Source organism: Microtus ochrogaster, chromosome X, assembly GCF_000317375.1.
Source record: "Microtus ochrogaster isolate Prairie Vole_2 chromosome X, MicOch1.0, whole genome shotgun sequence".
Classification (NCBI taxonomy): domain Eukaryota; kingdom Metazoa; phylum Chordata; class Mammalia; order Rodentia; family Cricetidae; genus Microtus; species Microtus ochrogaster.
The window spans coordinates 5,371,454-5,385,132 of NC_022026.1; the positions used below are offsets into that span (position 1 = coordinate 5,371,454).

General features: G+C 35.6%; 1 protein-coding gene across 3 annotated transcripts in view; it reads left to right on the forward strand.

Moving 5' to 3' along the window:
* Window positions 1–13,679, forward strand: part of Tenm1 (teneurin transmembrane protein 1) — an 825,611-nt gene that overhangs the window by 521,833 nt on the left and 290,099 nt on the right. For 2 of the 3 annotated variants that reach the window (XM_026784949.1, XM_026784950.1), the window contains one exon: window positions 6,325–6,474. The exons of the other annotated variant lie outside the window; for it this stretch is intronic. In XM_026784949.1, the coding sequence (XP_026640750.1) occupies window positions 6,325–6,474 (150 nt within the window). The remainder of the gene's footprint in view (window positions 1–6,324; window positions 6,475–13,679) is intronic. 3 annotated transcript variants of the gene reach the window in all.

Sequence of the window (13,679 nt, forward strand, 5' to 3'; positions counted from 1 at the left end):
CCCCCCAAAGCCAGCACGTGCAGTTACATACCTAAAATTTTAAAACTTACTTTTCCACTTTTAAAAATAAAATATTTTAAAAGTAGTTGAAACTCATGTTTTAGACACAAGCAACTACCAAAAAAGGTAAAAATAGAATGATGCCTATATCCATTCAACTTCGCAAAGGTACCCTTTAGCACATAAGTATTTTTACTTAGCAATATATGAATATATATCATTGTCAAAAGATTGTAACCATAATACAAAAATATTAAGTACCTCTGGGTTTCTCTAGTTCTCTATTATGTTTCTGCACATTTACCTATGTAGAGATAAGTGTTTTCTATTTAAACAGATTCACAGGATATGCCCTGTTCTGCAGGGCAGTTTGTGGGACCACTAGCAGTGGAACCAGTATTTAGCCCTAGTGCATGATCTGGCTCTTTGAAGCCATTTCCTCTAGAGGGATGATAGCTTGCTCAGCCTACAGGAATATTTTAAACTTAGATATGGGATATGTGTCCTGAATTGCTTAGGCCTGTGCTGTTCAATGGAGTGCATTTGCCAACAGGAAATAACTTGTTGCCTTAAATTTGTAGTGAGCTTGTGATTTCAGGGCATAGCTCTTTACAATTGAATTAAAGGCAGACTAATAATTACAAATCGTATAGTGCTGAGTAGCAGGGAACATTTGTTAAAGCACCATTAGGAACTGTCATTCTTCATCTGGTGAAAAGACATTACTCGAGGATTATCTGAATTGGCACACACATTCTGCCGAGTCAGTGAATTTCAGTAAAATACAAAGTAACTTGTACCCCACATTAAGCTGGATAGTGTCTGTCCCCTCCCTGAGTATGTACATTTATGTATACATCATTATCTTGTTGGGAATCAAGTACTATATTTATTCTTCCTTAACTCATTTGGAGCACTACATGAAAAATTTAAATTTTATCAGTTTCCATTCATTTCTTGTTTATTGATGACTATGTGTGAAGTGGGTTAGACCACTAAGATAACAGGATTATGGGATCAGTAATTATGCATATGAGTTTTTCTCCCACTCTTCCTGACTGGCCTCACATTAGGTATTTAATGCTCCTAGCAGATTTCATGTTATCCTTCAAAGGTTTTTATATCTCTACTCTGTTTATCTAAAAGGATTTGCACTACATATGTGATTCTCAACCTTCCTAAATCTGTGACCCTTTAATACAGCTCTTCGTGTTATAGTGACTCCAAACATACAATTATTTCATTGCTACTTCAGAACTGTAATTTTGCTGCTGTTACTAACCATACTATAGAGATCTGATATGCAGGATATTTGATATGCAATCCCAGGGGGTTAATGACCCGCAGGTTAAGAACCACTGCTCTAGATACCTGTGTGTCACCTGGTCCATCTTATTCAAATGTAACATCCCTCTGAGAAGCCTTTCCTGACTGCACTGTGTTAGCTGCTATTCCTTTTTGCTATGATAAAACAAATAAAGGCAGAAGATGTTGACTGTTAGATGATATATTTCACTGTAACAGTAAAGGTAGGGTATCAGGAGTAAGAGGCCAACCAGTCACGTTGCATCTGCAGTAAGGAAGCAAAGGGAGATGAATATTAGGTGTCAGCTTTCTTACTTGTAAGGATGTCAGCCACAATTAACCTAATCTAGTTAATCCCTTCAAGTATACTATGAGGCTAATTTATAAAGTAATTCCTCACAGTCATTATGAGGGCTTGTCTCTTAGGCAATTCTGGATCCTGTAACAAAATATTAACTGTCCACACCTTTACCTATATTTTCCTCACAGAACTTTTAACTTCCTCAAAATATCTGATTTGTGCTTCTTTGGTCCCATAAAAATTCAGCCTTATAATTTATGTTATACCATATATTTTTCTTGGTCTATCTTAAGTCATCATTTAAATTCTGTACAACTCTGAACACTAAAATAAAAAAAAAACTTCCTTGCATAAAGTAGTTATTAAGTAAACTAAATATGAATATAACTTAAAAATTTATCTTCTTTTCAAGGATGTCAGTCAGTCAGTCCATACTTAGTAGGCTATATAAATTGTCTGCATATAGTATCCATATTAGGGGTGTGTGTGTGTGTGTGTGTGTGTGTGTGTGTGTGTGCTAAAGCCTTGAATCCACGTATAAGAAAAAGCATGAACTCTTTCTATTTCTGAGTGTAGGTTACATCACTTAATATAATGATTGCCAATTTCATCCATTTTCTGTCTGTATCCCCAACATCCCCAGCATACTTGTCACATATCTGAAAATATTTCTTAAATCAAAAAATAATCCCTACGTGTAAACTACTACCAAGTCTTTTTAATGACATATTGATATAGAGCACAAATCAACATACATTTATTGATTGCCTTAATGTGGGAAAGCTATGATTGTTTCTAATGAAACTCTGGAGTTCTTTAGAGACCACAGTCTACTCTTCATATAAATACACTGTTTGGATTCCTTTCGCAACTCAGCATATAGATATTCAATGTCGAAGAGAGAAAAGGTCAGTCATCTTGCAATGGTACCCTTGATCTGGAACAAGTAATTAACTTTCGTTTTATATTCACACCAATATACATTCTAAACAACTTGCTCCCTGGAAAACATATCATATACTTAAAATTATAAAACTTCATTGTTCTCACAGAATGTTCTTTTGAATGTGCTCTTACCTCTGTATCTGCCTATTCCTTCTGACAGTAAGAGATAAATCCTCCTTACATATTTTAAAATGACTGTCTCATCACATGCATTTTCCCCTCATTTTCTTATGCCCTCAGGAAACTGGTTGAACTTAAATAAAGTACATAAAATTGCTCTCTTGGTTTTCAAAATGACACTCATTATGCCTTCTGTTATAAATGGTCAATCTAATTTCACAAAAAATAATTGAGCCAAGGAAATGAAACAACTTTCAATATGATTTGTAATATCAATATTATTAAATTGGGGGGGAACCTGAATACACTTTCTAAGATACTAATAAATACCTTGAACTAGGACAATAAGAGTAACCAAACTTCACTTTTTTTGGCCAGAAAATCTCAGCAATGGCACTAATATTGTGTTTTTAATATGCCGTATATTCTTCAAAACCTTTATCCTTTGGTTTCAGTAGTTCCATTAATCGCAAGAGAAAATCATCAAGATACACTGGCTTTAATCCAATGAAAAGGGAGAAACCAATTAAATACTTTAAAGTTTTAAATATAAAGTAGAAATTGGATGTTAGAAATCTCTTTAGCTCCAACTAAAAGTAGACAGATGATTTTTAAATGGGATCTTTGGCTAGTATATATAAGTGATAGAAGTATAAATTAAATCCTCTCAGGTTCCCTAATAACATGAAGAAAAATATCAAATGATTTATGGAAAGATTCACTTTTGCTTTCTCACCTTTTGGTAGTATTTGAAAAAACGGGGATTCTACCTTAGGCTCTATTCTAACAGTCTCTTCAGTGGCCTCATTTACTCTCATAACTTCACTGTTGACTCTGTGCATGCATGTTTTTACAATCTTGTTCTAGCTTTAGTATTCCTATATATGTAGTAGGGAGCTGCAGGCCTGCTTTTCGTCCCTCTTGGCTCCTGCGCGGCTAGCTTTACACCAGAAATAACAACAAACAAACTGTGTTCTTTTAAACACTGCCTGGCCCATTAGTTTCAGCCTCTTAACCCATTTCTAATAATCTATGTAGCACCACGAGGTGCGCTTACCAGGAAAGATCTTAACCTACGTCCATCCTGGGTCAGAGCTTCATCGATAGCGTCTACCTCAGAGAGCAGAGCTATTACGTCTGCCCGGGAGAGGCGAGCATGGCGTCTCTGCTCCAGAGAGCAGAGCTGTGGAGTCTGAGCTCACTTCCTCTTCCTCCAGCATTCTGTTCTGTTTACTCCTCCCACCTATGTTTTAACCTACCAGGGCCAAGCAGTTTCTTTATTGCTTAACCAATGAAATCAACAGATTGATATATGACACTCCCACATCATGTATAAACTGAAGTTTCTGGATGCCACATCAGTCCTTGGAAACCCATTTCTCTCAGGACGAATTCATTTACTTCCTCGCATCTAACCTCAAACTATCTGTTCAATTAGTCATCTATAGAACACAGATGCAGCTCCAACCACTTGTAAGCTAAGTAAAGAATCCCCTAAATATTTTTAATGGATTCACCATTTTATGAGTTATTATGGCTCTAAATTGTAACCGTTTTTAATTAGTCTTAGAATTAGCTCATCTATATGTCCATGATCTCTTTGTACACCTATGTACACGAATGATATTATGAGGAGACAATCTCACAGCAAACTCCAGAGTCCTCTGGCTCTTATACTCTTTCTGCTCCCTCTTCCATAATCTTTCCTGAGCCTTAAGTACAGGAGTTGTTGTTAAATCTACAATTTCTTCTTCTTTGTTATTTTATTATCATCTATTTTTAGTCTTTTGAGACAAGGTTTCTTTGTGTAGCCTTGGTTGTCCTGGAGCTCACTCTGTAGACCAGGCTGGCCGTGAGCTCGCAGAGATCCACCTGCATCTGACTCCTGAGTGCTGGGATCAAAGGCATGCACCACCACCCTACAATTTCTTCTTATGGGACCTCTATTGACTTCTCACTGTAAATAACTGTGACACTCTTAAGACATTAACTGAACTGAGGAACTATTTCTCACCAACATTGCTGCAAGCCCACCCCATTTGTTTCCTTGATACATATTTTACATTTCCAATTTACTTTGTTTTGCCCTGTGACTAGAATTATCTTTTTGCGAAATGTAATTTGATGATATCATTTACTTCAGTAAAACACTCAATAATCCCATTTATATCTAACTTAACTCCCTAAAGAAAGCTTAACATATCACCTGTTCAGGAAATATTAATGTTTATATTGCTTAGTAAATTAAATGCAAATATCTAAGTGTGGCACCCATAGTTTTCTAAAATATGGTCTTAACGCTAACATTCTGCATTTACTTACCATAGCAAAGCTCCAATGAACCCAAACAGCATCCTTTGCTTCAAAACCACTCTGCACATTGTGAATTAATACTTTGTTCAGCCCTCCCCTCACCCTTCCTGTCTCTGTTACTCTTCAAAGCATGCACAAATATAAGTATTTATCTCTAATAGTAATTCCTTTGTAAAAATCATTCGTTACAAAATCAAGCTAGCCAAATATAGCTTATTTCTTCTTTAATCCATTTATTTTCAAATAGAGAAATATAGAAATCATAAAGAGAAAACTAAAATCCTCCATAAGCTCCCAAACCCTTAACATGTTGCTTCCACACATTCTTTCTCTAAGATATGAATTCCTGTATATGTAGTCATACACAGTCACAAAATTCAGATTATATAATTCATACTTTTGGGAAGCCTGGCATTTTCATTTGATGCTTCATGATTATTTCCAAGGATGTTGTATGACATTTTCAGTGCGATTTTAATAACTATATAATTTTGTGTTATTAATGCATCGCCAGGTAATTACACACCAATTGATAAATATTTAGATTGATTTTAAGTTTTGAATATTATTTTCAGATGTTATCATGGACAATCTTAAATACATTCATAATAATTTCTTACAAACTGATTTTTTTCCCAAAGACAAGTCAAAATTTAAGGTTTTTCTATATTCATATTTTGTTTTGCTTTTATATATGATCCCACATTATCTTACACAAAACTCCTTATATTTTAATATTTTCATACAAAATTGATGTGATCATATTCCTGCACAATGATACTACCAAAGATCTCAGGCTTCTGATAGAAAATTAAACATACATTATATCAATTCTTCTACATAATATTATGACTATTTTACATTTATAAAACTACCAAATCTTTCTCTAACAGGCATCTAGATTTTAACACATGTATCAGTTATGAAGGGCCTATGAATACTAGGAACTCAATAAATATTTGTTGAATTGAATTGGGTCAGTCATAAGGAAGTTCTCCTCGGTTGATATTTTCCTACCCACATTATTCTGCAGTGCATTTCCATAAGGAAAATGGAAACAGATGAGATCACAGCCCTGAGGAGCCAAGAACAATCCCATTGTAATTGGTCAAATAATCCTCCGATTTCTAAAACTATCTCTTGGATAGCTTTTGGCTCAGTGTTTTAGCACCAGTTACTTGAGAAAAGAACTGTATCTGTTGATATAGATTTAAAACTTCTGGTCCATTAGCTTAGTTAAAAAGCCACTAATTCTAACATTTTCAGGTGGAAAAGGATAGCTGGGTTAGCAGCCTTCTAAGTGAGTCAGAATAAGTTAATATACGCTTGTTTTCTTACAGCAGTACACTTGTTTGGCCTGACGTGGCAGTTGCAACCAGTTGGACAGATCTATGCGAATGGAATTAGCAATGGGAACACAGGGACCGAGTCCATGGACACTACTTACTCTCCCATTGGAGGAAAAGTTTCTGACAAATCAGAGAAAAAAGGTACAGTGACTAAAATGATTGATGGATTCTTGATTAATTTTTTTTCCTAATTAAGTTATTAGGACCATATCTGGGATGGCTTCGCTTCACAATAAATTTCATTATCTCTTGAAAGAACTCCCCTACGTGAACAGAAAAAGCCCATGTCAGTGTCTTGTGAAGCAAATTTCTTTTTCTCCAGTGCTTTGAGTATAAACCAATTAAACTGTTCAAATATGTTGGCAATTTTGAAAATAAATAAATATTTATAGAATGGAACTTTCAATACAATGAAAATTTCATTTCACATATAACTACCCTGAAGCAACATGGGATTGTGATTAAGTTCCCTCATTCCTAGCCTAGCGTTTATTTATATATAACATTTTACAAAGGGTATATAGAAATTTCTTCTGTTTATAATAAGTAAAGGCAGTTTCTGCCTCGTGTAAAGGTGAATGTTTGTAACAAAATGGGAAAGCATGAATTATTTTTTAGTTGGGAAACATGCATTCTTACTAGTTGAAAGAAAATTACTTCGAGTCCTGAATTGTTCAAAGTAACACCAACATGAGCGTGAACTAGGAGACTTATTTAAATAAATGACTCAATACTCACACTCCTAACTTCCAAGTCAGAATGAGTGACTTTAGTCTTAATAAGCAAATAAAAATAACTAGAACTTTGTGTTATGACTTCCCTTGAAACAGGTTTAAGTACAGAGGTACTTTTGCTATGTAAATTTTTTGTATGTCTGATTTTAAAGGAGAAATTGAGAACAAAACTCTCCTCTATTTTCATAACATAAAATTAAACAAATAAATATATAAAACAAACATTACCCTTAAGAAAATCACAATTTTGTAAAGGCAATAAGTTTTATTTTGCTTCACTAGCTCTAAGTACACAGTCAGTTTGTTTTGCACATTTTTTGATTTAGTAGTCTCTACACATCTGTTTCATTGCTTTGGGGGGGGTATTTTTGAGGGTTTCTTTTTCTTTTCTTCTGCTTTTGGAATGATAACTTTGCTTTGCCCCATGGTTCAGTAAAAGTAAACACTTACGGTTAAATGAAGATAAAGCTTTTGGTATAATTTTCAATTCACAAAATACTTCATTCTACCCAGGACTGATCTTTCCTGAAAGTTTCACTGTTACCATTGTAAGGGGGTAGGGCTGAAGGAAAGGGCTCAGAAGTGGACAAGGAAAGGACTAAAGTAGGCTCAGACATTTCTTCCCCATCTCTTTTATTCACTTTTCCTTTTTTCTTTCTTCTTGTTTGATTCCTTCACATGGGAAGACATAAAAGCCACCATCTGGCATTATCTTCCTAGGGACTTTTTTGTCATTCATGGTGAAAATCAGCAACACCTGTCTAAAGAAAATGCAAAATGCAGGACAGCAAAAGATGAGCACATGGTTGTCCTAAGTTTAGATTCAATTTTGCATTTGAATTCAAATGTCTCATAATTCCTTTCAAGGAACTAGGTTAAAACTGCAGTCTAAAACTTATTAAATAATACTACATCCAAGATTGTTACAGATGCTTTATGGGGATTAAATCATGATGGGTCATTGTGCTTCCTGTTTTAAGAGATAAACAGAGGCACAGAGAGGTTTAGTGATTTACTCATGATCAAAAAGCTAGAAACTACTTGACTGGTCTCAGAACCTAGCCTCTTAACTTTTTTTTTTTTTTTACAGCATCTTACTGTGTAGCATTGGCAAGCTAAGATGCTGCATAAACATTTCCCCTTAAAATGAGCCCAATGAAAATTGTTTTATATTTCTGCTCAATTATAAAAACAAACATGGAAAATTTTTCAAATTTCATAATATTTCTAAGAAACAGCATTATATGTGACCCCTTGTAAGTCAGCAATATTCCAGGACTGACCCCATCTCTAAAGGCAATAGGGCAGCACACCTTGTATTGAATGGATATAGAAAACTCATAAATTTGCATTTGTGGGAAGGTGAAGGCATGGAGGATGATGGAGAATGGAAGTAAGTATGATAAAATTATTAAACTGTCAAGGAATTACTAGAATATTATTTTAAAAGAAACATAATTTTGGGTTCATATGTCATAAAAGCAAAAGTGAAGCTATTTAAGGAGAAGAAAGAGCAGCAAAGGTGAGGAGGGGAGAAGATAAATAGAGCATAGATCTATGGCATATCTAAATATATAGTGGCATGTTATTTGTATTTTAGTAAATAAATCTTTCCTGAATTCCAGAGGCAAAGCTGAAGCCACTAGAGGCAGGTAATGGTGACACACACCTTTAATCCCAGGATTTGGAAGACAGAGGCAGATGGATCTCTGTGAATTCAAGATCCACCCTGGGCTACACAAGATATAAGCAGAAACAAATCCAGGTGGTGGTGGCCTACACCTTTAATCCCAGTTCTAGGGAAGCACCCACTCCTCCATTTCCTCCCAGATCAATCCCTTGCCCTACCTAAACAACTTTCTGTCCATTTGTTAGCACCCATTGAATTCCATTCAATGCTTATCATATATTTATTGATGTGTGATCTTCTGCTGGAGCATGGTCGACTTAGTAGGGCATACACTTTTAAGAAATTTAGCTGCTCACTTCATGCTCACTTTCCCTTTCACGTTCGGATTTAGTCTGGCTGGAGCTTGTGCTGGTCTCATGTGTTGTCACAATTGCTGTGAGTTCATTTGTGCAGCTGACCTGTTAAGTCTGAAAACAGTTTCCATGTAATCATCTACTGCCTCTGGCTCTTAGATGCTTTGAGTCCCCTCTTCTACAATGATCCCTGAGCCTTGGAGGAAGTGATGTAATATAAATATCCCATGTAGTGCTGAACATTCTGTAAGTTCTTATCCTCTGTACCTTGACCAGCTGTGGGTCTCAGTGTTAATTATTATCTACTGCAAATAGAACCATCTCTGTTGAGGGTTAAGAAACAACTTAATCTATGCATATAACAATAAATCTCAGGAGTCAGGTCAGCAGATGTCATGTATATCAAGTTGTGAGTTTTAAGTAACTTTACAGCAGCCTTAACTATAACCTAATATCATGGTTTGTTATATTGTATTTCAGCAGATACTAACTACAGTGAAACTTTATAGATCTTACCATTTAGCTAGAAACATTATGAAACAATTAGTTTAAGCAGAATAGAGAAGATAAGAAAAAATAAAGTATTTTCACTTAGACCATAGTCATGTTACATCCACCAATAAAACTAGTAATAACTATAATACATAGCTTTTAAGTCTTAAAGAAAATGGAATGAAGAATTGTTATTTAAATTGGAGAAAATGAGGATATGGCACAATTGAACATCTTTTGGATATATAATTTCTGAGAAATTGCTATACTGACATCCAAAGGGGCTGTACCAGCTTGCATTCTCACCATCAATGCAAGAGTGTTCTCTTTTCCCCACAAGCTCTCCAGCATAAGTTGTCATCAACTTTTTTATCTTGGCCATTCTTACAGGTATAAGATAGAATCTCAGAGTTGTTTTGATTTGCATTTCTATGATGACTAAGAATGTTAAACATTTCCTTAAGTCTCTTTCACCCATTTTAGATTCCTCTGTTGAAAGTTCTCTGTTTAGGTCTGTACTCAATTTTTTATTGGATTATTCGTTCTTTTGATGACCAATTTCTTGAGTTCTTTGTATGATTTGGAGATCAGACATCTGTCTGATGTGGGGTTAGTAAAGATCTTTTCCCATTCTGTGAGCTGTCGTTTTGTCTTGTTGACCACGTCCTTTGCTTTACAGAAGCTTTTCAATTTCAGGAGGTCGCTTTTATTAATTGTTTCTCTCAGTGTCTGTGCTGCTGGGGTTATATTTAGGAAGTGGCCTCTTGTGCCAATTCATTCAAGTGTACTTTCCACTTTCTCTTCTATAGTGCCACAAGGACATGTGCTCAACTATGTTCATAGCAGCATTGTTTGCCATAGCCAGATCCTGGAAACAACCTAACTGCCCCTCAACCGAAGAATGGATAAGGAAAATGTGGTGCATTTACACAATGGAGTATTACACAGCAGAAAAAAATAATGACATCTTTAATTTTGCAGGAAAATGGATGGAGCTAGAAAACATTATTTTGAGTGAGGCACAGAAAGATCATTATCACATGTACTCACTCATTACTGGTTTTTTAAACATAAAGCAAAGAAAACCAGCCTACAAATTACAACCCCAAAGAACTTAGACAACAATAAGGACCCTAAGAGAGACTTACGTTGATCTAATCTACATGGGAAGTAGAAAAAGACAAGATCTCCTGAGTAAATTGGGAGCATGGGAACCTTGTGGGAGGGTTGAAAAGGGGAGGGGAGAAGCAGGGAAAGGAACAGAGAGAAAAATATAGAGCTCAATAAAAATCAATAAAAAAAAGAAAGAAAATAAGGATGTGAAAAGTCAAGATCACAGAAGAGAACTGGTTCTGGAACCAAGGACACTTAGTTCCACATTCTATGGTTTTCTTGTCTATTATTGTGACAGCATAACACAAAATAAACATCTGAATTGCTAAAGACCTTCTCAGCATGGAAGGTTCAAAGAACAGTGCCATTAAAGCAATGGATTGTATTCAAGCTAAACCACTGGTAGGTTTTGCCCTTAGACTTTTAAAGGAAGTGGAGAAGATACATGTGGAATGATGTACATGTAGGAATTGATTTGCAACCAAAGGAAGATAGGTCACTCAGTCAGTTAGCAGTACAGGGAACATTGTGTTTATTACTACGTTCTTTCAAATGAACAAAGTATTTTAATCTCAGCTGTTTATTCATGAACAATGAACAGAAAACGGATGCCTTGAATATGGTCTTTCAGCAGTCAGACAATAGAAGAAAGGCCATGTCTCAGGGGAACAAGAGAATCACAGGTTTTTTATGTAATTAAAATATAATTACATCGTTTTCCCCTTCTTTCTACACACTGCTATAATGCCCATACCCACCATACCCAACTCCCTGGCAAGTTCACAGTCTTCTCCTATTTAACCTTTAATGTTACATATGCATATAAATGAACCAACATATGAATGTACCATGCTGATTCTGTTCAGTGGTACCTGCATGTATGTTTACAGAGTTGACCACTTGGTATTAGATAACTGATTGGGTGGTACATCCTTTGTTGTTAGTTGCTTGTAGCTCTTCATCCAGTCTTGGGTCACTTGAGATTTCTCCATCTAAGTTGGACTGTTAAATGGTGTTGATATTGTTGAGATTTGTTTAAGTAGTCATTTTGCTGAGGATCCATAGGTAAAGCTTCCCTGTTATAGCTAGAAAGCACAAACTCACAACAGACTTCCTGATGTATCATCAGTCAGTGCTGGGCATCCCAAAGTCAACTGTTCTCTGCATATTTACTATGTGAGAATTTCTGTGATGCTCTTCATCTGCTGCAAAGAGAATCTTCTTCAATTATTCTTCAATTAGAAGTGAGAGTTATATGTGAACATAAAGATAAGTATATAGAGTTAGTTAGCAATGAGGCCATGGATCTTAGATGAAAAGATTCTATTGTCATTTTAATAGGCAAATCTTATGAAAGGGAATGGACAAAGGACTTTACCTTACATGTTCTATAAGGAAGGATGTATTGTACACGTTTGGTGTATGTGTGTGCATTTGATGTGTGTGTGTATATGTGTGTGTGTGTATGTATGTGTGTGTCTATGTGTGTGTGTGTGTGTGTGAGGGAGGGAGGGAGAGAGAGAGAGAGAGAGAGAGAGAGAGAGAGAGAGAGAGAGAGAGAGAGAGAGATTGTACTTAGCGTTTCCCAGAACACTGAAAGGCTGGGGATATTTCTTAACTATGATTTCTCTAGCATCAGGATCAAGTAAAATCCTAACATTTTTAGTATCCATCTGACTGAGGGTAAAATTTATTGAGAAGTTCAACAATGAATTCTTCCAAGTTAGATGTCAAAATAGAAAACCAGGAACAAAGAAAAGTGATAAGGAAAAAGAACTGAAATATACTAAAGGCAGCAATAGCATTTTTACTGTTTTGCAAAACGCTGGCCTTGGTAGGGCGAGTGGCATTTCTTTGAAATTCATCCCACAAGATCTATCTTTGCAACAGCAAAGGACAAAAAAAAATGATGCTTTCTAGTCAGTTTCTGCTGAATATACGACCATGTAAACAACACTCCATTGATTGATGCGGCACAATTTATAGTTTGTCCTGAAGATGCTTTAGCCAAGACCAGATAGAGACTACAGCTTCACTTCTATGGGATCGAGTTTCTCATTTGAAAAATGGGTTGTTTGCTTTCAGCCCCTTCGAGAGTCCAGGAGGAAAATCCTTATGCAAATTAAATATTATCCAGAAATTGTTCATGGATATATAAAACAGAGAAGCTGTAGTTCTGTAGACCAAATAAGGGAGGGGAATACAACCCTGTCAGATCCCCCTCTCCTTTTCTGTTTTTCTTGAGAGCTATTAAGGCTTTGACAAACATGGAAGTACCTATTAGGACCATCTTATTGCTAAAGTTACCTCCAACTGTATCTGTTATAAGATCATGAATTCAGATCTCCAGTTAAAGGATAATAATTAGCCAATCTAAGTAACAATGGACTTATCTTTGAAAGGGGGATATATTATTGGAAAATGGTTGAAAAGTATGTATGTAAAGACTGTCACTTAGGTACTTGCTGACAATTCTGTTAAACTGAAATAATTGATTCCTAGTTTTTCACCCTCTAATTGGATTTTTTGACATGTGTATAACAATAGCAGCCTACACTTAGAGCATTTATGATCTTAAAATACCATAATGCATTTTATCTACATAAGAGTTTTACGGTGGGGCAGCTACTGTTACCTCTGTCTTGCAGTTAAAAATGAAAACAAGAAAAGGTTAAGTAATTTGCCTTGCATAATAGTCATAACCATGGACAGAATTGAATTGAAGTCCAGTTTTTTCTTGCACTTATCTCAATGTACTTTAAGGCTCTTCTTTTATATTTAGGGAAATTCCTATCTCCCGGCCAGTCGTTTAACTAATAGCTGTCTTTATTACAGATCTTTGTGCATGCAATCCAAATATATAGTACACACACACACACACACACACACACACACACACACACACACACTACCAGCACCACCACCATTATGAAATGGAAAATTAAGAGCAGTACAAAATGTATCTCTTGAAATGCCTTTTATTGTGGTCTATACAAAAAGAGTAGCAAGGAGAAGAAAAGCAGA